This window comes from Rhinatrema bivittatum, chromosome 6, assembly GCF_901001135.1.
Source record: "Rhinatrema bivittatum chromosome 6, aRhiBiv1.1, whole genome shotgun sequence".
NCBI classification, from domain to species: Eukaryota; Metazoa; Chordata; class Amphibia; order Gymnophiona; family Rhinatrematidae; genus Rhinatrema; species Rhinatrema bivittatum.
The window spans coordinates 31,264,414-31,289,480 of record NC_042620.1 but is presented as its reverse complement, the minus strand read 5'-3'; the positions used below and the strand labels follow the sequence as shown (position 1 = coordinate 31,289,480).

The following is a 25,067-nucleotide window of genomic DNA, read 5'->3' as shown; positions in this document are numbered from 1 at the left end:
CTCTCCCTGCTCCCATTGAACCAACACCGAAGCGGTCAATCCACAAATTCTCCTCAACCAAAAGGCCCCTCCCACCTCTCGGGAATGCGTACTTGTCACCACCCTCAGATTTTAAGTCGGTGGTTACTGACCCAAATTTGAGCAAACGCATACATATTGCTGGCAGGAGGGAGTGGAGAGAGCCCCTCCTGCCGGCATGGCAAATGCATCCCGACTGGTGCTCCCCAGAAATGCGCCACAATAGATCAAGGCATGCGGCTTTGGAATTAGTCTGGAGTGGAGTAAGGATTGGGCCCTGGAGGAGTTTTAACGTAGGCACGGATGGGATTGGTGGGAGAGAAGGGGCTGTCACTATAGATCTGTGTGGAAAGCCACAAGTACGTGGCCTCTTCCCATGTTAAATGTTAGCATGCTGACACTTAACACCCACCGGGAGGGGGCCAGACAGCCTGGGCAAATCTAGCATCAAGGCTTAGTTGTCTAGCTGTAGAGCTCAGCCCCTCAGAAAACAGGTTAGGGCAGAGCTCACAAATGTAGGAGCCCAGTTTCAATAGGCACTTTAATTTAGGTGTCTAAAAAGTGGTCCGCTATAGGGTTAGAGATAGGGTGGAGGAAAAGGATAAGCACTCAGCGCTGATTTTAAGCACTAGGTATTTAAATTAGGCCGAGATGCACTAAGCCACTATGATTTTTCGTGGGAGGGGGCTGCCCCTGAAAAATCATCACAGCCATATTGCCACGTTTTGATGCCGCATCAGCCCTTTACATGCTCGATGGTGACCCCAACTTCCCAGGACCACCACCACCTTAAAGGGCCATACCAAAAAGAAAAAAAAAAAGGGGTGTGTGGGGGGGGGGGGGAGGGGAGGAGGCCTGACAAGCAAAGTGTTAAAAATAGAATTCAGTTGCTTGCGTGACGACAGGTCTCCCCAACCCCATCCGAAATCAATAGTCTCCTCCCCACTCCCCCCCCCCCCATTCCAATACAAATATGTCCCTCCAGGTTCCCGCCCCCCCCCCCCCCCGGAACTTACCACAGTCATGTGACTGGAGTAAGGTCAGGTCAGCACCATTTTGGAAAATGTCGCAGATGGCCCAGGACTTAGGGGGCATCCCAGGCCCCAACACTGAAGCCTATTAGCAATTCTGAGATCAGGGTGTGCGGGAGTGGACTTCGTGGGGGGGGGGGGGGTCTACACGAGAAACCAATGTTTTCAAAGACTTGGGGGACTGGGGAGACCCTAAACCCCAACACATTTTTTTATCATCATTGGGGAGGAGGGGGGAAGGGAGGAACCTGGAGGGATATATTTGTATTGTTATGAGGGCTGGGGAGAGACTTTATGGACTTTTTTTTTTTACAGGGTTGGGGGGGGGCCAATATGACATGAGCAACTCAATTACTGACTCGAGTGGCAGTCCTGGGGGGAGTAGGAGATCAGCTTTGAACCCTCCACACTTTTTTCCTATTTTTAACGTTCCCCCCCCCCCTTTTGGTCCTTTAAATCAAACGCGGGCGCCCGGGGACCCACGTTAGGTTCCCGAGGCTCCTGCGTTAATTACCATTTCCCCAATAGTGTAGTTAACTTAACGATGGTGTCAACTTTTAAGTTAGCTGCGTTATTAACATCAGATTGCCTATTAATGAGCTGGATTTGCACAATTCATGCATGCAAATTGCAGGCAAAGCAGCTCATTGTAATAGGGGAGGGAATCTGGGCAGGGCTATGCAAATTATTGCGTACGTCGCGCAACAGATGCTATTTAATGCACGTCAGAGCCCTACCACAGCTTGATGCATCTCCCTCCCTGTTAGGCATCTAAATCTAAGAAAATGAACTGAAGGCCTAAATGTACGCATCTACGTTTTAGGAGAATTCTTAGTGGAAAACTAAGGTATGTAGTTTGGGGCTGAAATTTTCCCTAAAATTTGGATTCGCTGAGCACTTTCTGAAATCTGACCCTTTATTAATGCAGGGGGGGTCCCCAAACCTTTTAAGAGAAGAACCACCGAGAACATTTCCAACTTCTGAGACAGCCAGGCGGCGGTTGTGGTGCTCCTCGGAGCTCGCTGTGAGGAGGGAAGGAGGGAGAGAGCGCTTTAGAGGTTGTTCGCTGAGGGCAGGGGAGGGAGGGGGGGGAGGAATCATGCTTGGCCCTATGATTTGAAATGCTGAGGATGGGGGGGAGGGGGAGGGGGAGGGGGAGCAGGTTGCAGGGATCCTAGGGGTGTGGCAGAATGTCAATCATATTTCTAACATTTCTCCAAATTGGCCAACCTGCCACACCCCCAGCAACCTTGTTCCCTCCCTGGAGGGTAAGATGGGCTGCGCGTCTGTGTGTGCGGAGCACCATCTCGCACTCGTACCCACCCCCCTTCCCCCACATACTCTTGCTTCTTCTCTACTTCTTTGCCACTTCTCCTATCCCTTCTCTCTTTCCCCCTCCTCTCATGCCCCTCTCTCTTGCAACGTGCCATGGTATAAGCAAAACACCCCACCCCACCTGCTTTGCTCCCAGTCTCTCTAATCCAGGGAAAATCTTTTGGACTTGATATCTGGGTTATAATAATGAGGATTTCTGCCCTTTGTGCCTCCAGAGCCAGCATTTTTAGGGGACAATGTCCACGCCCCATCCCCCACAGCTCTAAAAGAAATGGTGGTAAAATGAATCTGTATTTCTTCTATCTATTATATTATTGTAGCTTTATATTAGACTTGTTCACCGGCTCCCCAAACATTTTTTTTTGTAATTGGAAAAAAAAGGAAAATTAGGTTTCTAAGGTTAAGTTATGTAACAAAATGTATTAATTCTTAATCCCTATATCCATGTAAAAATTCAATGTTAATATTGAATGGTAACTTTGAATGGATGTACTTTTTAATTATAATCCATAAATAAAGAATTAAAAAAAAAAAAAAAGGAAATGGTGGTACGGTGGGGAGCTTCAGGAACCCCCATCCTTACCAGGCTTTCCCTGGTAGCCCCGCAGAACCCCCTGGGTCAGGGTTGCCGGTGCCTTCTTGCTCGTGGGCCTGCGCTGCCCTCCACGGCGGCCGAAAACGAAACACCTTTCCTTATGGCTGTAGCTGCGGCGTCTCTACCCCGTCCTCGGCATAAGCGGCACCAGATGCCAGCAATGCATAATGCGGCCAATCGGTGGAGGTCTTGCAACGGCAAGCCCCGCCCACGCGCTGCCACTGACCTCTGGTACCTGAGCTGGTGGGCAGCTGTGGAATGCACTCCCGGTGCAGGTCAGATCTAGATCCTTCTGCCGCTGATGCTTGGGGGGGGGGGGGGGGGGAACGGATGAAATTCAGTCAAGGGTAGCATCTGGCCCTCGGGCCATGGTTCCGAGCCCCACGCCTCGGTAAATAAGAAGATAAGGGGCCGTCAAGTAACGTAAAAGTTATAACCAGCAAACAACAAACAGGGGTAAAATAATAATAACACACCTACCGATCAAGATTCACTGTAACTAGCCAGTAACCGCCTGCCCGCAAGATATCGTTTAGAAGCGAGCCAAGGTCCTGACGCGAGGCCTGGGATGCTGGGCTCCTCAGTTAGGATCGAGACATCTGGCAAATTCTGGGCTGGGTCTCTCGGGAGGTGGCGCTGCAGGACCAGTTCTAAGCCAGAACACTGGTTTCCTGACCAATAGCGTTGCTTGACCTTAAGAATACTCTCAAAATATTGTAATATTGCGGCTTCCTGAGGAAAGGCAGGAGATGCCGCCATTTAGAATGAAAGGGGCAGTTTTTAACCCACAGCTGCCAGAACTTGCAGGAAGGTTCCAGAGGTCGGGTGGTGAACTGTAGGAGAACTTCTCACCGGGGAAAACAAGAAATCCCAATAGGCAGAAAGATCCCTCATTTGCCACAAAAGTTCATTTACGCCAGCAGTGAGCTTCTGTCTGGAGTGGGAGGGGTTGCTGGCCCCGAGCTGCTTTTTTTTTTTTTTTTTTTATACACACAAAATTATCCCCGATTATCACCCTTTTTGCATACTTTGCATGTTCAATTTAGCAGTTTTCACGCATGCTAAATCATTGCTAACCAGCACACTATTTAACGTGCACGCTCCCTAAGTGGTAGTGAGTTTTAATGACTTGGCCTAGGTATCAGTTTCCAATACTGTCTCGCACATTCTTTTTTACCAATGAAGACAAGCAACAATGAAAACAATTTAAAACAGCCGGCAGATAAAACTCTTTATAGTCCCTTCTTCTCCCTCAGATTCTTCGTGTTTGTCCCATGTTTTCTTGAATTCCGATACCGTCCTCGTCTCCACCAGCAACCGCGGAAGGCAGTTCCATGCATCCATCACCTTTTGCGTAAAGAAGTATTTGTTTACATTACTCCGGAGTCTACTCCCTTGTGCCCTCATCCTACAGGATCTTTTCTGTTGAAAGAGGCCTGCCCTCCTGTGCATTTATTCCTTGGAAGTATTTCAATATCTCTTAACACATCGCCCCTCTCTCTCCTTTCCTCCTGGGTGGACGTTTACATCTTTAGTCAGTCCCCATATACTTTGTGATGAAGACTGCTGACCACTTTAGGAGATGCTCTCTGGAGAGACGTTACTCGGTTTTTGTTCTTTTGAAGGTGCAGTCTCCATCACTGTACCCAGCACTCCAAATTAAGTCTCACCAGAGACTGATACAGAGGCAACAATCACTTTCCTTTATCTATCCTGCTGGCGATTCCTCTCCCACACATTCTGCTGGCTTTTGCTGTCACCTTACCTGCAGAAAATATTTTTTTCATGGAAGGTGTTGTAGCTGCATAGAATGCCTTCCCGGGGGGAGGGAACCAAAAGGTGCTAGCAGGGTTTTAAAAAGCGTGAGATATGAACACAACACTGTGGCACACCCAATGGAGCAATGATTCAATCCAAAACCGTATTAAAATGATCGTATGGCGCTTTCAAGAAAGGCACAGGAAACTTGTACAACAATTACAAGCCTAAAAACCTTACTGGGAAGACTGGATGGGCCATGCCAGCCTTTCAGCCATCACTTGCTATATATTACTTAGACCTGTACCTGAACGTAATCTGCTTTGAGGTGCCTGAAAAAGGGAATATAAATCAAATACATTTCTGTACCTGCTTCAAAACCATCAGATATATGAGCATCCCCAGATCCTGCACAGAACTTCACCTCCTATCTGTAATGCTCCCTTGACCTGCATTTTTTTTAGCATGCAATCTTAAGCTGCCGGACTCTAGACCATTCCTCAAGCTTTCCACACCTTCCAGGATGTCTACCCAGTTGTTGCAGAGTTGGCTATCATCTGGAAAAAGGCATACTTTGTCTGAAAGTTCTTCAGCAACACAGACGTTAAAACAGTTTGATCATATGGCAGACCTCATGCTCAGTCCTGGTTGCCAACAAACACACACCTTGTATAGCTTTATTGCCTGGGGCATTCATTTGTAAAGCCATTTTCCTTTAAAAGTCCTCTCTCTGTGTTGCTCACTTTAAATGTAATTATTAAAGAGCAACTTGGCCCTCCACTGCCTCAGGTGCAAGCTCAAACTGCAAGCCCTTTGGTATGAAGGAAAAATACCTACAATACATGAATGTGGCTCGCCTTGAGCTACCAATAAAAAAGGTGTGCGCTAAAGAAATCAATAACTTTACTCAAAGGTGAAGGCACCGTACCGTTCCACCTGCTGAAAATGGCCGAACAAAATGCTTTAAGATCTGGGTTTTAGGTCCAGTGCTACATCTTGAAGGCTCTGGAGGTGGCGGTATCGGCAAACTGGTGATTTCAGTTATGCGTGCATCTATTAAAACACTGACTTATGCGTGTAAATCAGGGTTTTATGCACGCAAGTTGTATATTTTTGCATGCAAAATATGCGTGGATAGGTTTATAAAATTGGTAGTTAAAGTATGTGTGTTCAATGCCTTGAAGTACAAGCTTCCAATGCACTGCAGATGTCCACACGCACGCCTATTTTACAGCTTGCACGTAGCTAATACATAGAAACATAGAAACATAGAAATGACGGCAGAAGAAGACCAAATGGCCCATCTAGTCTGCCCAGCAAGCTTCACACATATTTTCTCTCATACTTATCTGTTTCTCTTAGCTCTTGGTTCTATTTCCCTTCCACCCCCACCTTTAATGTAGAGAGCAGTGATGGAGCTGCATCCAAGTGAAATATCTAGCTTGATTCGTTAGGGGTAGTAGGGGTAGTAGCCGCCGCAATAAGCAAGCTGCACCCATGCTTATTTGTTTTACCCAGACTATATTATTAGCCCTTATTGGTTGTTTTTCTTCTCCCCTGCCGTTGAAGCAGGGAGCTATGCTGGATATACGTGATGTATAAGTCTTCTCCCATGCCGTTGAAGCAGAGAGCCATGCTGGATGTGCATCGAAAGTGAAGTATCAGGCACATTTGGTTTGGGGTAGTAACCGCCGTAACAAGCCAGCTACTCCCCGCTTTGTGAGTGCGAACCCTCTTTTCTTCTCCCCTGCCGTTGAAGCAGAGAGCTCTGCTGGATGTGTGAAGTATCAGTTTTTCTTCTCCCCTGCCGTTGAATCAGAGAACTTTGCTGTATATGCATTGAAAGTGAAGTATCAGGCTTATTTGATTTGGGGTAGTAACCGCCGTAACAAGCCAGCTACTCCCCTCTTTGTGAGTGTGAATCCTTTTTTCCACATTTCCTCTTGCTGTTGAAGCTTAGAGCGATGTTGGAGTCACAGTAAGCCTGTGTATGTTTATTTAATAAGGGTATTGACTCCAGGCAGTAGCCATCATTCTGGCGAGTCACCCACTCTTCATTGGCAGCCTCTTGACTTTATGGATCCACAGTGTTTATCCCACGCCCCTTTGAAGTCCTTCACAGTTCTGGTCTTCACCACATCCTCCGGAAGGGCATTCCAGGCATCCACCACCCTCTCCGTGAAGAAATACTTCCTGACATTGGTTCTGAATCTTCCTCCCTGGAGCTTCAAATCGTGACCCCTGGTTCTGCTGATTTTTTTCCTTCGGAAAAGGTTTGTCGTTGTCTTTTGATCATTAACACCTTTCAAGTATCTGAAAGTCTGTATCATATCACCTCTGCTCCTCCTTTCCTCCAGGGTGTACATATTTAGATTCTTCAATCTCTCCTCGTACGTCATCCGATGAAGACCCTCCACCTTCCTGGTCGCCCTTCTCTGTACCGCCTCCATCTTGTCTTTGTCTTTTTGAACGTACGGTCTCCAGAACTGAACACAGTACTCCAGGTGAGGCCTCACCAAGGACCTGTACAAGGGAATAATCACTTCCCTTTTCTTACTCGATATTCCTCTCTCTATGCAGCCCAGCATTCTTCTGGCTTTAGCTATCGCCTTGTCGCATTGTTTCGCCGACTTCAGATCATTAGACACCATCACCCCAAGGTCCCTTTCCTGTTCCGTGCACATCAGCCTTTCCCCCCCCCTTTCCCGTAGATCTCCGCGTCTGCACACACGCGCGGAGTTGTTCGAAAGTTATCCTCTATAACATACTTAAAGGTTTCCCTGTCCGTGCCTGATCTCTCTTAGAATTCTAGATTGCAGTTTAAAATGACGAAGCTGCATCCTTTACTGAAAGGGAGACTGAGTCGCTTTTCCCCTGAACTGAGACCAGATAATTATCAACCCTGGCTGTCGTCACTTCCATAAAAAGCAACAACTTCAGCTTCGGAAAACATTTTCATCATGCGTACTGTGCAAAAGTGATTTTCGCTAGCAAGCTGAGCAGACGTAATCCGGATGCCAGAGTAATTACGGATATGCAATCCAAATAGTTCATTTTACAGAGGTACTTATCACCAGAGGGATACTTTAAAGCATATTATGACAACCAAGGCTGGAATAGAATTTTAAATAGCTGAACAAGAGAAAACGAAAAAGCTTTTATTATAAACCCTCAACCAGAGTGCATATATTTCAGAATACCATAGCAAAAAAAAAAAACAACCCAGCAGAGCAAAGCTTGCTAGGAAGATTTGAGACCGTTTAGCTATTAGTGCAACAATTTACTTTTCAATTCTTCATTTCTAGTTCAGGTCCGCTCCCAAGAAAAGCTTTAATGTAAATTCTGCTGAGGAAATCAGAACCATTATAAGGCATGGAAAAAAAAAGACAGTCATTCAATTAGTTCAGCGGATTAACGGATACAAACATGGATTTATTTTCCCACAGAGCCGCAAACACAGAGGAACAACAAACAAACTGTTTAACTCAGTGGGTAGGTGGGTGGAGAGCTTATTTCCTTATTTAAATCCTTTTTTTTTTTTTTTTGTTAAACACAAAGCTTTATAAAGTACCTATGAATGTGACGTTAATAGGTGCTGAATAACGTGCAACTCTTACTACGAAATACTAGTCCATTGCCTGAGGAAAGGACCTAAGTCACAAGTGGCTTATGGATGGAAAAGCTTCAATAGTACTGAGCACTGCTGTCACTGCTTCGCCCTCCACATTTGCCTTCTCCCCCCCCCCCCCAATGACCTGGGACCCGGCTCTACCTCCTTTCATCCTCCTCCATTAATTTATCTGGTTGCCTCTTTGCAACTCTGGCCTCTTAGGTTATTTTTTGGCGATACACAATTGCACCCACGCACAAGCCACCATGGGCATTAATAAGCCTGGCTACGTGCACCTCCACAAAAAATGGTTCTCTCAAGCCAAACGCTTCCTTGGTTCTTGTTTTTGCAGTTTTTTTTTATTTCTGGAGAGTCAACAGGAAGGGCGCCTAGCGCAAGATACATCAGCATATACAGAAGACCAGAAAGAAGAAAATCACAGCACAGAAACCAGAGAGAGAGATGTAACAATTCTCGAACATCTCATGAATGCAACAATTATACTTTAAAACAAATGCAAAATGAGTCACTCTAGGATCTCAATTATTCTAACTAAATATTATAGAAAATTACCTTTGAAGACAATACACGTATTTAAAAAGCAATTAAGGCAACACTCTAAAGAAAAAGCCAAAAAAACAAATAAAAGCTTAGGATACTGAAGAGTTCTGTATATCGTCCAGTCACAGTCTGTCCATTAATACCTGTCTACAATACCAACACAAGGTGTAGTCCACGTCCGAGCTCCTTAATCCCTTCCCTTCCACATCTGTTCAAAGCATGCTTTAATTTCATGGCTCAGTTCATTCCAAGGAAGTCTGTTTCAGGTGTCCTCAAACCTCTTGGTGAAATACAATATTTTCTCACGTCTCTTTCAGCTCCCTCCCTTCGGTTTCATACGATGACTTCCCCATGTCCTCAGGATTCTTACTCTGCGCTTACCTTCTGGTGCCCGATTGGAAACGATTAGATATTTCAATGTTTCTTACCACAGCTACACATCCTCCTCTCTCTCCAGAACAGGCCATGCGACATCTTTTGAAGTGCCTCCATTTTCTCAATGTCCTTTCATAAACATAGTCTGGAGGGCTGGAATCTGTGCTCACGGGTACTCACCGAAGATCAACACCAGGGCCAATATCTCCTCCGCCTTCCTAGCAGCAAAACCTACTCTACGCACCAGAGTACAAGGTATTCTAACTACAGCAACAGCCTGCTCACAAGAGGTAAACCTGCCCGCACCCGCACTGCTACGAAAGGGGCAAGAGTGCATAAGAGTAGCAAGGTCACACACAGGATTCAAATTTTACACACAGATTTGAACACGAATGCTATCCAAATGAATGCTAAGAGTATGAAGGCAGGGGAAACGGCATGAAGAGACCGGCACTGCTTACTGAACACAACTTTAAAATAGAAAACGAACAAATATCTTAAAAGATCTGCAAGTACCATGCCTTCATTTTCGAGGAAAGTGATTGATCGATGTTTCTGCACCTATGCTTTACTACTGCTCATAGTCCAGGAAGTCATTAAATCCCCTGCACTTCAATTTGCTGCACCTGTTTCTGGATCATTAGTTGAACGTTCTGGCTCAGCTTCAGCAGTGCAACTTCAAGGAAATGCTGTGAAACGTAAGCTGCAATTCTTGCCAATTTACTTCCTACCATCGGACACCCCCCCGTCCCCACCCCACCCCCTTCCTTTCCATCAGAACAAATCCACAGCTTGCTTTACCGACTCGGAGAAGCTCGACTCGTTCCCAGTGATTGCTGTGATGCCCGGCCTGTGCTTGGAATTTCAAGTCTCTCCTAGGCAGGCTGCATCTCTTCCATTACTGGCTTATGCTTCCTTCATGTCACGAGTGTTTCCAAACACACGGTAATAGGATGGCGAAAGCAGTGCTGGATATTCCAGGTCTTTATGGGCAGGCCTACGGGTAGGCTCTCACGAAGATTATTTAAAAATCATCTTCTATGCTCTCTGGTCCCTCTATTGTGGTCTTCTCCTTTACCAGCTGTGATATTAGTACTGTTAATTCAGCCTCGCCAAATTTCGCAGGCTTGCACACATGCAAAAGGCCCAGAGAACGATGCATTACTTTAGTACGCTCCCTCTTTTCCTTACTATAGCGACGCCACACAGAAAACTGCTAGACATGCCGGCACTATGACATCCTTCTGACTCCTGAAATGTGGGAAACGAAAGTCCCAACCAACATGCTTTTGCCTAGGACCAAATACATGTAGCCGGTATAAAGAAATCTAGCAAATGTTCCCAGCTGCAGTATGCACCCCGTTACCCAGCAGGCCAGAGGGATAGGCTGGGCCAGTTAATCAAATACACCCTTATCCGAGAGAGTCCTCTGCTTCCTCTGCTTCCTCTTCTTTCCCATCCCCCTTCTGTCTCTACCGAGGAACAGGAAGGGCCGAGGGGTGATGCTGGAGAGGAGAGAGCACAGATGAACACAGCTACCCTGCTCCCTAATCTAACCTCTGCTCCCCCGTCATCCTTCCCCCAAGGTGCTGCCCAGCCAAGGTGCCGGGAAGGTTGAGCATGCTGGACAGCTCAGTGCTGGACAGTGAGGCTTTTAAAGAATACAAGGAGTACAGTCTATTAAAATAAAATGTGTTAATTCAATAGCTCTTTTAGCCATTTTTAGTTGTTGTTACTACTATTTCTCATTTCTAAAACGCTACGCATAGACATCTGCATTGCTGTACAGATACACTTGAGAGAGTCCCTGCTCCATGGAGCGAACAACCTAGTCAAGACAAATGCATATGTAAGCAACAAGTCCACGGGAAGTAGGTTTATTGCAGAAGAGTGGCTATGATTTGAAAGCAGTCTCAAAAAGCTAAGACGGTAATTTTAAAATGAGCGCGTGTGCGCCCATTACACGGGCGTATCGGCATGCGAGCAAAGATAAGCTGGAGTTTTTAATTAATTAATGTCTCCCATAAGAGTTTGTTTGCTTTTACGCATGTATGTAAGCGGATGTTAAAACATTCTCGCATGAAGCACATTTCCAGTTCTCCAATTAGTGCATCAGTTTGTCCAGTCAATATTGAGGTCTTTCAGACCCCCTCTGGTCCTTCATCCTGCAGGCTGTTGACCCGGACCCCTCACTCTATCCTATAAACCCTATAAAACCCGAGATCTAGAGATTTGCTCCTCATCAGGAGCAGCAGTAAAGTTACGCGGCTATCTGGCCTCTGTGCGCTGCAGTTTCGGTTTTAAAATACAGAGTTACGCACGTAAGGGTTGGTCCCGCCCCTTCTCCACCCCTTTACTCCTCATGCGCACACGGGTATGTAAGCGCGTAATTTGCGGCTATTTAAAATGCACATTGCTTATATGTGCATGTGGGCCGTGTGCATGTGGGTATTTTTGCGCATGCAAAAACGCTTTTAAAATTGACCTCTACGTTTTTAGAATGGATTTGAATAAAGCCAGAGGGAGAGGAACCTACTGCACCCAACTCAGGAAGTTTATTCCAAGCATAACAGCACAGCAAGGTGGAAAACGTGAAGTTGGCAGCGGAGAAAAGTGACTTGCCCGACGAATGCCGTCGACAAAGACGCACTACACAATCCCTGCTCTCTCATATGCTATGACCCACAGGTGGGGCAGGAGGGAGCGTGTTAGGAGGACAGTGATGGGCCACGATATTTCATTTTCAAACCTCTTCCAAGCGAACGCATAGTTACTAGAACATTCCAAGTTCATACGACAGACCAGGAGGCAAAAAGTGGAAAGAAGAATATGTTTGCAGAATTATTTCAGGACAACAGAATCGGCAAGGTTTCTCCGGTATCCCCACATTTAGAGTTGTAAAAAAGGCATCACTGTGACAGACTGACTGGGCAAGATAACGGCTTCCAAAGGGCATAGAGAAGGAACCATTTTACATAGCTTTTGGAAGGCCTAAGACTGGGGTATATTCAACTGGAACTTACCACAAATTAGGAGCAGTTAACCTTCAAAACAGGACACTGTCCTCTACAAAATTGAAAATATTACTCAAGTAATGCACTGATACAGCATGATAGCTACCAATACAGGCACAGAATGTAAGCATTTTTAAATAAATGAATAAACCTGCAGCGTCTGTGCTACTACGTTACTCTGTTAGCCTGCATAGACTGTGTGATGGTGGCAGACGTCCTCTCTATTTTTTTCTTGCTAAGACTGGTCACGAAAGAGCCCCAAAGGCCCCTAATTAATCTAAAACCCACATCCAGGGCAAGCTCGCCATCAGATTCATAACACTGTGTCATGTCCAGTTTACTTCATCTGAGATATTTTACCTTCATCGCTAAACACAGATTATTCAGTATAAACATTTTAACCAACTAAACAGATTTGAGTAATAAGTGGAAAAATGCTCTGCCTCAAGTTAAGACATGTGCCTTTTATGGCTTTAAATCTTACATTTTATATTACCTAGCCATAACTAGGCAAGCTTTGAATAGGGTTGCCAGCTATCTGGATTTTCTCCGGACAGTATGGATATTTCAGGAGTTCTCCAGAAGCCAGGAGGGGGGGCAAAAATGTCCAAAAAGTGTCTGGATTTTAGCCCTCCAATCCAAGCTGCAGTCCACCCAGCCTGAAAAACCTCCTCCTGCCCAGCACCGGTGCCTTCAATTAAAGTGAATATACTGTCCTTACTGCCAAGGTCAGGACGGCAACTCTTCTGTAGCTCCCGCAGTATACGGTTCAAATGTCAGCTATTTGAAGTGTGGGGGACCTCCGTAGTCCGCGTGCTTCATACAGCTGATGTTTGACCTGCGTACTAGGAGTGACATAAGAGGCACCATGCCAGCTTTGGCAGTAGGTGGGAGGGTGCTATCGAGAAGCCCAAACCCGAGGCCAATGGCAGAGTGGCAACATCCGGTGGTCTCAGAGCAGACCCCATCCTGCTTGCAGCAGAAAATGAAGGAGGCCCAGTGGGCCGCGAGCAGAGTCCATACTGCTAGTGGCCGAGAAGCAGCAAGATCTGGCAGGCCGTGAGCAGAGCTCATCTAAGAGCATAAGAACATAAGAAATTGCCATGCTGGGTCAGACCAAGGGTCCATCAAGCCCAGCATCCTGTTTCCAACAGAGGCCAAACCAGGCCACAAGAACCTGGCAAGTACCCAAACACCAAGAAGATCCCATGCTACTGATGCAATTAATAGCAGTGGCTATTCCCTAAGTCAACTTGATTAATAGCAGTTAATGGACTTCTCCTCCAAGAACTTATCCAAACCTTTTGTGAACCCAGCTATACTAACTGCAATAACCACATCCTCTAGCAGCAAATTCCAGAGCTGTGCGTTGAGTGAAAAAGAATTTTCTCCGATTAGTCTTAAATGTGCCCCCTAGTCCTTCTATTATTCGAAAGTGTAAATAACCGATTCACATCTACTCGTTCAAGACCGTTTATGATCTTAAAGACCTCTATCATATCCCCCCTCAGCCGTCTCTTCTCCAAGCTGAACAGCCCTAACCTCTTCAGCCTTTCCTCATAGGGGAGCTGTTCCATCCCCTTTGTCATTTTCATTGCCCTTCTCTGTACCTTCCCCATCGCAACTATATCTTTTTTGAGATGCGGCGACCAGAATTGTACACAGTATTCAAGGTGTGGTCTCACCATGGAGCGATATAGAGGCATTAGGACATTTTCTGTTCTATTAACCATTCCCTTCCTAATAATTCCTAACATTCTGTTTGCTTTTTTGACTGCTGCAGCACACTGAGCCGACGATTTTAAAGTATTATCCACTATGATGCCTAGATCTTTTTCCTGGGTGGTAGCTCCTAATATGGAACCTAACATTGTGTAACTACAGCAAGGGTTATTTTTCCCTATATGCAACACCTTGCACTTGTCCACATTAAATTTAATTTGCCATTTGGATGCCCAATCTTCCAGTCCTGCAAGGTCCTCCTATAATATATCACTGTCTGCTTGTGATTTAACTACTCTGAATAATTTTGTATCATCCGCAAATTTGATAACCTCACTTGTCGTATTCCTTTCTAAATCATTTATATATATATATTGAAAAGCACCGGTCCAAGTACAGATCCCTGAGGCACTCCACTGTTTACCCTTTTCCACTGAGAAAATTGACCATTTAATCCTACTCCCTGTTTCCTGTCTTTTAACCACTTTGTAATCCATGAAAGGACATCGCCTCCTATCCCATGACGTTTTAGTTTTCGTAGAAGCCTCTCATGAGGGACTTTGTCAAACGCCTTCTGAAAATCCAAATACACTACATCTACTGGTTCACCTTTATCCACATGTTTATTAACCCCTTAAAAAAAATGAAGCAGATTTGTTAGGAAAGACTTCCCTTGGGTTAATCCATGTTGACTGTGTTCCATTAAACCATGTCTTTCTATATGCTCTACGATTTTGATCTTCAGAATAGTTTCCACTATTTTTCCCGGCACTGAAGTTAGGCTCACTGGTCTATAGTTACCCGGATCGCCCCTGGAGCCTTTTTTAAATATTGGGGTTACATTGGCCACCCTCCAGTTTTCAGATACAATGGATGATTTTAATGATAGGTTACAAATTTTAACTAATAGATCAGAAATTTCATTTTTTAGTTCCTTCAGTACCCTAGGATGCATACCATCCAGTCCAGGTGATTTGCTACTCTTTAGTTTGTCAATCTGGACTACTACATCTTCCAGGTTCACAGTGATTTCATTCAGTTCGTCTGACTCATCGCCCCTGAAAACCATCTCCGGAACTGGTATTTCCCCAACATCCTCATTAGTAAACACGGAAGCAAAGAATTCATTTAGTCTTTCTGCAATGGCCTTATCTTCCCTAAGAGGCCCTTTAACCCCTCGGTCATCTAATGGACCAATCGACTCCCTCACAGGTTTCTTGCTTCGGATATATTTTAAAAAGTTTTTATTATGAGTTTTTGCCTCTATGACCAACTTCAATTCAAATTCTCTCTTCGCCTGTCTTATCAATGTTTTATACTTAACTTGACAATGCTTATGTTTTATCCAATTTTCTTCAGATGGATCCTTCTTCCAATTTTTGAAGGATTTTTTTTGGCTAAATTAGCCTCTTTCACCTCACCTTTTAACCATGACGGTAATTGTTTTGCCTTCCTTCCACCTTTCTTAATGTGTGGAATACATATGGACTGCGCCTCTAGGATTGTATTTTTAAACAATGTCCATGCTTGTTGAACACTTTTAACCTTTGCAGCTGCACCTTTCAGTTTTTTTCTAACTATTTTCCTCATTTTATAAAAGTTTCCCTTTTGAAAGTTTAGTGTTAGAGCTGCAGATGTATTGTCCCCCTTCCAGTTATTAGTTTAAATTTGATCAAGTTATGATCACTGTTGCCAAGTGGTCCCCACCACCATTACCTCTCTCACCAAATCCTGTGTTCCACTAAGAATTAAATCTAAAATAGCTCCCTCTCTTGTTGGTTCCTGAACCAATTGCTCCATGAAGCAATCATTTATTACATCCAGGAACTTTTATGTCTCTAGCAAGTCCTGATGTTACATTTACTCAGTCAATATTGGGGTAATTGAAATCTCCAGACAAAAAGTGCAGAAAGAATTTAGTCCAAACCACAAGGTAGTTCAAAAGCTCTACAGAGCAGGATAACTTTTATTCATTTTTAAGCGGCAACTCCACTGACTTAAAATCGCACCAATTTAGAACGCAGGGGACGCGTTCTAAATTGGTGCGATTTTAAGTCAGTGGAGTTGCCGCTTAAAAATGAATAAAAGTTATCCTGCTCTGTAGAGCTTTTGAACTACCTTGTGGTTTGGACTAAATTCTTTCTGCACTTTTTGTCTGGATATTATTGAAGTGCAGCATTTTGCTCTGTTGTGTTTTGGGTTGGTAATTGAAATCTCCCATTATTATTGCACTGCCAAATTGGTTTGCTTCCCTGATTTCTCTTAGCATTTCATCATCTGTCTAACCATTTTTGTCCAGGTGGACAGTAGTATACTCCTACCCAACACACATGGGATTTCTACCCACAGAGATTCTACTGAGCATTTAGTCTCTTGTATGATCTTTATCCTGTTGGACTCTATACCCTCGCGGACATAAAGTGCCACACCCCCACCAAGTTGATCCTCCCTATCATTGCGATATAATTTGTACCCTGATATAGCACTGTCCCATTGGTTATCCTCCTTCCACAAGTCTCTGTGATGCCAATTATGTCAATCTCATCATTTGCTGCTATATACACTCTAACTCTCCCATCTTACTTCTTAGACTTCTGGCATTGGCATACAGACATTTCAAAGTGTGGTTTTTGTTTGTTTTAATATCCTGCTTTTCAGTTGTTTGGGATAATTCGGAAATCATTAGCTTTGGTGATTTTTTTACATATAGGCATATGGACTATGTTTGCTTTTATTGGAACCTCTCTGTTGGGATACCCTAATTCTCCTGTTTCATTAGTATCCTTCAAGGATACATTTCTCCGAACCATGCACTGCTGAGTGACTGTCGGCTTTCCCCCTTGTTCTAGTTTAAAAGCTGCTCTAGCTCCTTTTTGAAAGTTAGTGCCAGCAGCTTGTTTCCACTCTAGTTAAGGTGGAGCCCATCCTTTTGGAAAAGTCTCCCCTTCCCCCAAACGTTTCTCCAGTTCCTTATAAAGCTGAATCCCTCTTCCCTGCACCATCGTCTCATCCACTCATTGAAACTCTGGAGCTCTGCCTGCCTCTGGGGACCTGCATGTGGAACAGGAAGCATTTCAGAGAATGCCACCCTGAAGGTTCTGGATTTTAGCTTCCTACCTAAAATCCTAAATTTGGCTTCCAGAACCTCTCTCCCACATTTTCCTATGTCGTTGGTGCCCACATGTACCATGACAGCCGGCTCCTCCCCAGCACTGTCTATAATCCTATCTAGGTGACGCGTGAGGTCTGCCACCTTCGCACCAGGCAATCTCCTGCCCTTGCGATGGAAGAGAGAGGCTGGATAGCCGCAGACGGAGTCCATCCCACCTGTAGAGGGAGAGACTCAGAATGCACGCAAGCCTATGTGATTGAGAGAGGAAGGGTGCATGTGACGTGTATAAGAGATTGGGAGCCTGCATATGTGTATGGGAACGCGTGCATGTATGTAAGAGAGAGAGCACGTGTGTGTATATATATGGGAGTATGGGTGCGTGTGTGTGTGTGTGAGAGGGAGCCTATGTGCAGGGGTGTGTATGTGTGAGAGAGAGAAATGGGAGGGAGCCAGTGAGCAGGGGTGTATGAGAGTGTGTGCAAGAGAGAGATAGGGAGCCTGTGAGAAGGGATGTGTGTGAGTGAGAGAGGGAGCGGGGAATTGGAGATCGCTGCGGGGGGTTGGTGGAATGGAGACGTGAACCTTGGGGGTGGGGGGGTGCCAACGGAAGTATCCTCTCCACATGCCAAATACTTTCAGTGCACCACTGGCAGTAGGGACAGTGCTCACTTCTTGAAAGCACCGAAAGGAGCTGAAGCCTGGAAGAAAAAGCACACCAAGCCCTGCTGGCTGAAGAAGATGCATTCCAGGAGTAGCAGGCCAGCAGGGAGATGATGCACCCCATAAGTAGAGAACCAGCAGGGGAGTCCAAGCCCTGCCAGCCTTTGAGCAGAGAAGGAAGCCAGAGTGTGTATGTGAGAGAGAGCCAGCCAGTGAACGCAAGAGCCTGGGGTGTATGTGGGAGGGAGGTGAGTCAATGAGTGTGACAGCCTGTGTGTATATATACATTTCAATTCCTCATGGTAATCATTCGGGGGCCCCATCAACGCAAGGTGCTCTCCTTCAACCCAGATTACTGGAGCTGACAAAAGACGTTTCCTTTGTGGGCACTAGATTTCTTCACATTGCGTTGATGGGGTTCCCTGAACATTTATCATGAGTGCTTGAAATTACAATTTTTCTTTGTGCTCCCTTGGTGTTTTCTAAGTCTCCCCGCCTTCAGAGTCCTGGATAGTCATCCCTATGGGGCTCCCCCCCACACACACACTATTGTTATTAAGTGTTTCAAGGGGCCTGGTGTGTTTGGAGAAGCCGATTTACTGGATAGGAAGACTTCTTTGGCATTGTCACTGATCAGCTTGGGCTTCTGTCCCTTCCGACGCAGCCGGAGTGACGAAACACCGTTCGTGTCGGGAGACCGAAATCAGTCCTTCTTGATATTGTTCATAATAATAATAAAAAAAAGGAAGTGCTTTGCAATCTCTTCTAATTGACTGAAGATCGTGATGTCCTTAGTGCTACACCATTTCTGTTTGGACAGAAATTGAGCGTCCTTCTTCCAACCCGTGAGCCACGGGCTGATTTTTTTTTTTTTTACGATTTTTGATTTTTTTTTAATTTTTGGGGCCTCCGACTTAATATTGCTATGATATTAAGTCGGAGGGTGTACAGAAAAGCAGTTTTTTCTGCTTTTCTGTACACTTCCCCGGTGCCGGCTGAAATTAACTCCTGCCTTTGGGGCAGGCGTTAATTTCTGAGAGTAAAATGTGCGGCTTGGCTGCACATTTTACTTTCTGTATAGCGCGGGAATAATTAATAGGCTCATCAACATGCATTTGCATGTTGCGGGCGCTATTAGTTTTTGGGGAGTTGGACACGTGTTTTCCTCACGCTATTACCCCTTACTGTATAAGTGGTAATAATAGTGCGTTGAAAACGCGCGTCCAGACAGGAACTAACAGTATGCTCGGCCGAGCGCACCGTTCTGTATTGGCTTGTTTGTGTACAGTTTTCTAGTAATAGGGCAAGCAATAAAAGCTTTTTTTTTTTTTTTTAATAGTCATGTGGAAGAACAAAGGTAAAAATTTTACTCCACACATCCAAGTGTTCGGAATTTTCCCAGTTGGAAGTTGGCGACCCTAGTTTTAAAGCAATACAGATTTTTCATTATTACTGTATATATCATGCTCATAGGCAATTTCAGTTCAATACTTCTCCATCTTATAATAAATGACATGCACCTCAGCATCGTTTCTGTCTTTGTCTTAACATTAAAGCTATTTGGCCTCACTGCTTCACGGTTCTTGAGAGAGAAGAGTGAGCGAGGACATATGGTAAACCATATTCTGTTTCTTTTACGTAGGCCCTTTTTTATACTCTAAAAACTCACTGGAGGTTTTCCAAATTTAGAATTGACTTGCTTGGAAGCACATTTTGAATGCATGCATCTCTCCTGATCCAGATGCCTCCAGGATCCTCAAATTTAAGTTCCATAAGGCTTACTGAGATGGACTCGCTTGACTTGCACCGCACATGAATCTCAAAAAGAGTATTTAGATTAGGAATATCCCTCTATTTGCATAGAGGAGAAAGTTCTGACTCTAGTTAAGCTGTTGGAAGTTGCAATCCACCGCTATCTGATTCTATTTGGTAGCTTTCACAGAGTCTTATGTTTGTACAAGCAAATTACTTGGTACCTAGACGTCACTATTGACAGGTGGACTCGAGCTGCTGTACGTAGAGACATTGCCATACAACAGTGATTTTTAACAGTGGGTACTGGCAACGCCATATTATTAGATACACCAATGCTTATTCGTATAATGAAGCATTCAGCTTTTGCATACCTGACGTTAAAGGCAGGTGGGTGACACTGCTTAGAATGGTCAGCGTGAACCATGTGGCCATTAGTGTCGCAGCGGAGAAGAGCAGCACTAGTATGGGTTTTAGCATGCCTCTGATAAAATCTGCAAACCTGAAACAGAGCACAACACAAATGCAATAGTTTATCTTTCTTCAGTACGGGACACAAAAATATGCTCCTCCTCTGGTGAAAATTTGACAGAAATGAATACCAGGCACAGAATAATTAAACATAACTAATTTCTTTTGTATTAAATATTATAGCTAATGACTTTTGTAATCAAAAACCCAGCAGGAGGGCCATTTAAAAGTGAGAAATGGATGCAGTGGTTTATATGAATGGATATAGTCATTCATAGATGTACTGAGCACAACATTATTGAATTCTAAAATGTATTTTTAAAAAAAACCTAAATAAAAAAGGTACAAAGCTTGTTCATTTGTGAGCCTTTGTTGACCTGTTCTATTTGCACTACAGACCACCAAGTGCTTTATATAAAGAGAGTTTATTCTGAGCATTCTTTGGGGACAGTAGGGATGTGCATTCGTGTCAATCCAAATGGAAAAACATGAAGAACAAGTCCATTTTCAGTTTGATTCAGGGAAAGGTTTTTCAACTCAGTCCCCTTAGAGAGTCTACAGAGGAAACAAAGCCATGCATTTTTTGTACTTCAAGCCAGTCAGAGCATAGCCAGTTGAGGAAGGGGCAAGGAAGGAACAAGACCAATCACATTTCAACACTTTTTTTTTTTTTTTAAATCAGCCTGTCCTAGCTGGCAGCTGCATGAAATGATTTAATTTTTTGAAAGTGAAAATAGAACAATGAGCACTCTGAGCAGAGACCATTTTGTTCAGCCATTCCTCCGTCAGATCTCACAGGGGGGAGGCAAAGTTCTGAAACACCTTGCTTCAAAGTTTAGAGTGAAAGAAAAGAGTTTGGATTTACAGGAGAAAGCAAAGAGTGCTGTGCCACTGACTGACACTACTGTGCACAGCTGTGATGTGGGGAAGTCTGTAATCTCTGTGAGAGGGGGCAGAGTGTATCATCAGGGTAAGAGACAGTGTCGGCGGCTGCAGGAAAAATACAGAGAGATTGTCTGGTTCTGGCAGAATGTGGAGTATTTATCCAGTGCAGCGACAAAGGCAGTCTCCTGCTTTCCCTGTCTAAGAGAGTCCGTGGGACGGTGTATAAATTCCTGCATGAGCGACACCTGCATCAGCCGTCCACTGTGCTCTGCTGCGACAGAAGTGACTGTTTTGCCATCTGTATGTCCCCTAGGTGCACAAACACTAACCTACATTAATAAATTCCATCTAATAACTAGCATGGGAGAGGAAGAGAAAAGGCTGGGGCACGCACAAACTACTGGTGATGATGAAAGGCATAAGATAAAGGACAAGGATCCTTCCTACCAGTGGTGATTTTCTGCCAGGTCATTTCAGGCAAACAACTCCGAAACCTTTATGAAATTGCTTCCTTCTCCCCATTGGGGAAAAAGTGGAACGTGGAGGCTGCAGATGGTACCAACCAGATTTTTTTTTTAAGGAATACTAAGTGCCATTGCTTCCTACCAAGCTCAAAAGGGATTTTTTATTTTTTTTTTAAAGAGGAAGAAACCAGCTAGTGATGTAGGGTTTGCCGAGAAGCTGGAACAGCAGCCAGCTGCTTCCATCGCCATTGTTAACATGGTGCAGGGGGGAGAAAAAGGCAGACTTGGGTAGCGAGTGGCAGTAGCAGTGCAGTACGAGGGCATCAGCCAAAGCCAGCACAGTGCCCCCTGTTCCATCCTGACCAGTGTCTGCAGCAGGTCTTTGCTGAACCTACTGATTCAGAAAACTCATGTGAGAGATTTGAAGGGGATACTGAAAAATCTAGTAATGCAGGAGAGTTTGGAGAACCTAGTTACTAGTGTGATATCCAGTGAGCAGCAGGTGGATATAGCATAGCCGCAGAGGCAGCAAGTGATCCTGCTGGGGTCAAGATCACTCCCCGCCTGTGAACAGCAGGCAGGCAGTTTAGAGCATGAAAGACAGCCTTGGCCTTTTAATCTTCTGTTCTGCCCTCAATCCCAGCTCCAGCAGCAGTTGCCATGTACCCAGAGAGGAGATCCAAAAAGACATCACAAGCGAGGAGGCATTTTATTGTTATGGAAAACCAGCATTTTGCAGGAATGGATAAAAAGAGCTGCAGGAAAATAGCAGGGCATTTTAATCAGAGCATGAAGGGTCAGCAGCAGCAAATTCAGAACGCAGGCTGCATGTGGAATGCCGACATTGTGATGATGCAGAGATCAGTGGAGCAACATGAATTGTCTACAGATACCAATGTTAGCATGCATTACCCCTTGGGGTGTCAGAATTGGTTCCACATGATGCAGGTAGTAGAACTGCTGAAGCCCTTCAAGAATGCCAAGGAGGATCCCAGTTCAGCAGCCGCCACCCTGGTCGAAATCACCCCCTAGTCAAAAGAGTTTAGTGTTTCTGGCAGAAAGAACGTCTGATACCAGAGGTATTTGTTCTAGTGGCCTCCTTGCACTCAGTGGCGTAGCCAGAATTGATTTTTTGGGTGGGCACAAGGTTAACATGGGTGGGCTGTAGGCATGCAGGTCTGAGACCTACTAGTTGTTTTCTTACTGATAAATAATGCCATGTACTGCACCCTAGAATGGCTAAGTATTTATTTATTTAAGGCTTTTATATACCGATGTTCCTGTACTAGTACATATCACGTCGGTTTACATAGAACCAAAGTTGGAAATTACATCAAACAAGAGGGTACAGATAACAGGGCTAACTTCGTATGAACTTATAGATAAAGCAGCGAATTTAAATTTTATAGATAAACTTATAGATAAAGCAGCGAATTTAAAGTAATTTGCAACAGCCATTATGCATCATGTATGAAACTTTAAAACATTTTACCTCAATTATTTCCAGCACTTACCAGCATTAAAAACTTCCTCCAGGGGTAATTTGGTGGGGGGGGAGCGTTGCTGCTATGCACAGGTATTAGGCACTCTAGGCAAACCTTACAGCCTGGCGCCCTCCCCCCTCCTCCCCATACACAATTTTAAATTAGGCATTTATAACATATTTTACATGAAAAGTGACATTCTGAGGTAAAATTAATATACAAGTTGTTGTGATAATTTCATGCACTGTTGTGATGCCAACAAGAAAACTTTGCAACTTGGAATTCATATGGCATCATAACTATTGTGATATATTTTGGCATGGTCCTCCTCTGCCAACACTCAAAGAATAACAACCCCACCTATGAAAAAGAATACCAAAAATATTACACCAGAATCTAAAATATCAATACACCTCCTATCAGGAAAACAGAACAGGCCAAGCTACTACAGCTCCCTAGAGAGAAACCACATACTAAAAGAATGCTTCCTCTCAGTCTTTGCATGCAGAACACAAACCCTCACCAATTACAGAATAAAGCCACATAAAGTATAAATAGAAATGTGCAGACAAAAACTGAACTGTAAAACGCATCACGCCAGACTCTATAAAGTGTAACAATGGAAAAACAAAAATGTCACTAATCCTCATGAAACAATCAATAAAATCAAGATATATAAATCATGAATCATAATTATAAAATTATACTAATAAAATAATTTCAAAACAGCTGATGAATAGAATATCCAATAATTAAAGACTCATGCAAATTTTGAAAGCTTTACCAAACACCAATAAAATATTTCAAAACTGCAAACACAAACACTACTCAATAATTAAAAAGGTAGTCAATCAGTCCTTGGAGCTGTTCAGAGGAACATTTCTTGAATGACATCCCCAAATGAACAAATACTGGCAGAACTAGACACACCACCATCTTTCCATGAGGTCAGTAACACAGTCAGCCAGACATCACCAGGGAAATCCCCAGGAGCAGATGGCATACCATCTGAAATTTTCATCAAGGTGATAACATGCTCTTGAAACTTACAGAACTCTTTCATTGTATTTGGAAGCATGGGTCTGTGACCCAGGATGTATTAACCATCCATCGGTATAACAGGAAGGGTGACAGAATCAGCTGTTACAACTACTGTGGAATTCCTCTGCAGTCTATTGCTGGGAACATATTGGCAAGAACAATTCTCAATAGAATGATAGAGCAACTTGTGGACAGCATCTTCTTGGAATCACAGTGTGAATTCAGATCTGGCGGAGAGACCATATGAATGGTGAGGTCTGTGTTTAGCTGCTGGGCAAGTAATCTAGTTAAACCTATCCTGCTAACTTGGCCAGGATATTCGGCATTGTGGGCATGCTGCTAAACATACCAGGCTATCTTAAAGTTAGCAGATATGTTTATCTGGCTAACTTTAGGTCTGCTCTTCAGCTGTTCTAAAATTATTCAGCTACCTCAGCATAATGGCTGTTGCAAATTACTTTAAATTCGCTGCTTTATCTATAAGTTTATCTATAAAATTTAAATTCGCTGCTGGATAATGTAGGAAAAAAAAAATTAAATTGGCATTATTCAGCAAACATAGCCAAATCACTGGGCTCCACCCTAGAACCATTCTTGAGATAGCCATGTAAGTTTTTAGCTGGCTAACAAGTTATCTGGCTATGCCCAGGGCAGTCAGAACCGTAGGATTTTAAAATCTTGACATTTGTCTAAGTGCCAAACATAGCAAACATATGACGGCAAATAAAGACCAAACGGTCCAATCAATCTGCCCTGCAAGTTGCTCATGATAGTAACTGCTACTCCATGCATGTTACCCTCATGCCTTCTGTTAAGGGTAGCAACCACCGCTCCTTGCCAGATAAACACACTGAACATGGATTTTAAGCGTTCTCAACCAGGTAGACTCAGGAAACTGCTTTGAGCAAAACAGAGCTATACATGGTATTTATAGATCTGACAATGATATAGGGCATTATAAGATTTAATCTAGTTGCTAAGATTTTTGCAAACATTTTTAAATCTTTATTGATAAAAGATATTCGGCAGTACGAACCACAGACTGTTGGGTTGTGTCGCCTCCCTCATTATTCTATCAAGGCTTTGCCAGTAGTACAAAGCTTGGCAGCCAGAATACTTACTGGGACCTCCCATTAAGTTAATATTTTGCCAGTTCTTTATGAATTGCACCGCCTACCA

At 44.1% G+C, this 25,067-nt stretch overlaps 1 protein-coding gene across 3 annotated transcripts in view; it reads right to left on the bottom strand.

Moving 5' to 3' along the window:
- SLC49A4 (solute carrier family 49 member 4) overlaps nt 1-25,067 on the bottom strand; it is a 92,586-nt gene that overhangs the window by 22,341 nt on the left and 45,178 nt on the right. For 2 of the 3 annotated variants that reach the window (XM_029605218.1, XM_029605217.1), the window contains exon 7: nt 19,918-20,045. The exons of the other annotated variant lie outside the window; for it this stretch is intronic. In XM_029605218.1, the coding sequence (XP_029461078.1) occupies nt 19,918-20,045 (128 nt within the window). The remainder of the gene's footprint in view (nt 1-19,917; nt 20,046-25,067) is intronic. 3 annotated transcript variants of the gene reach the window in all.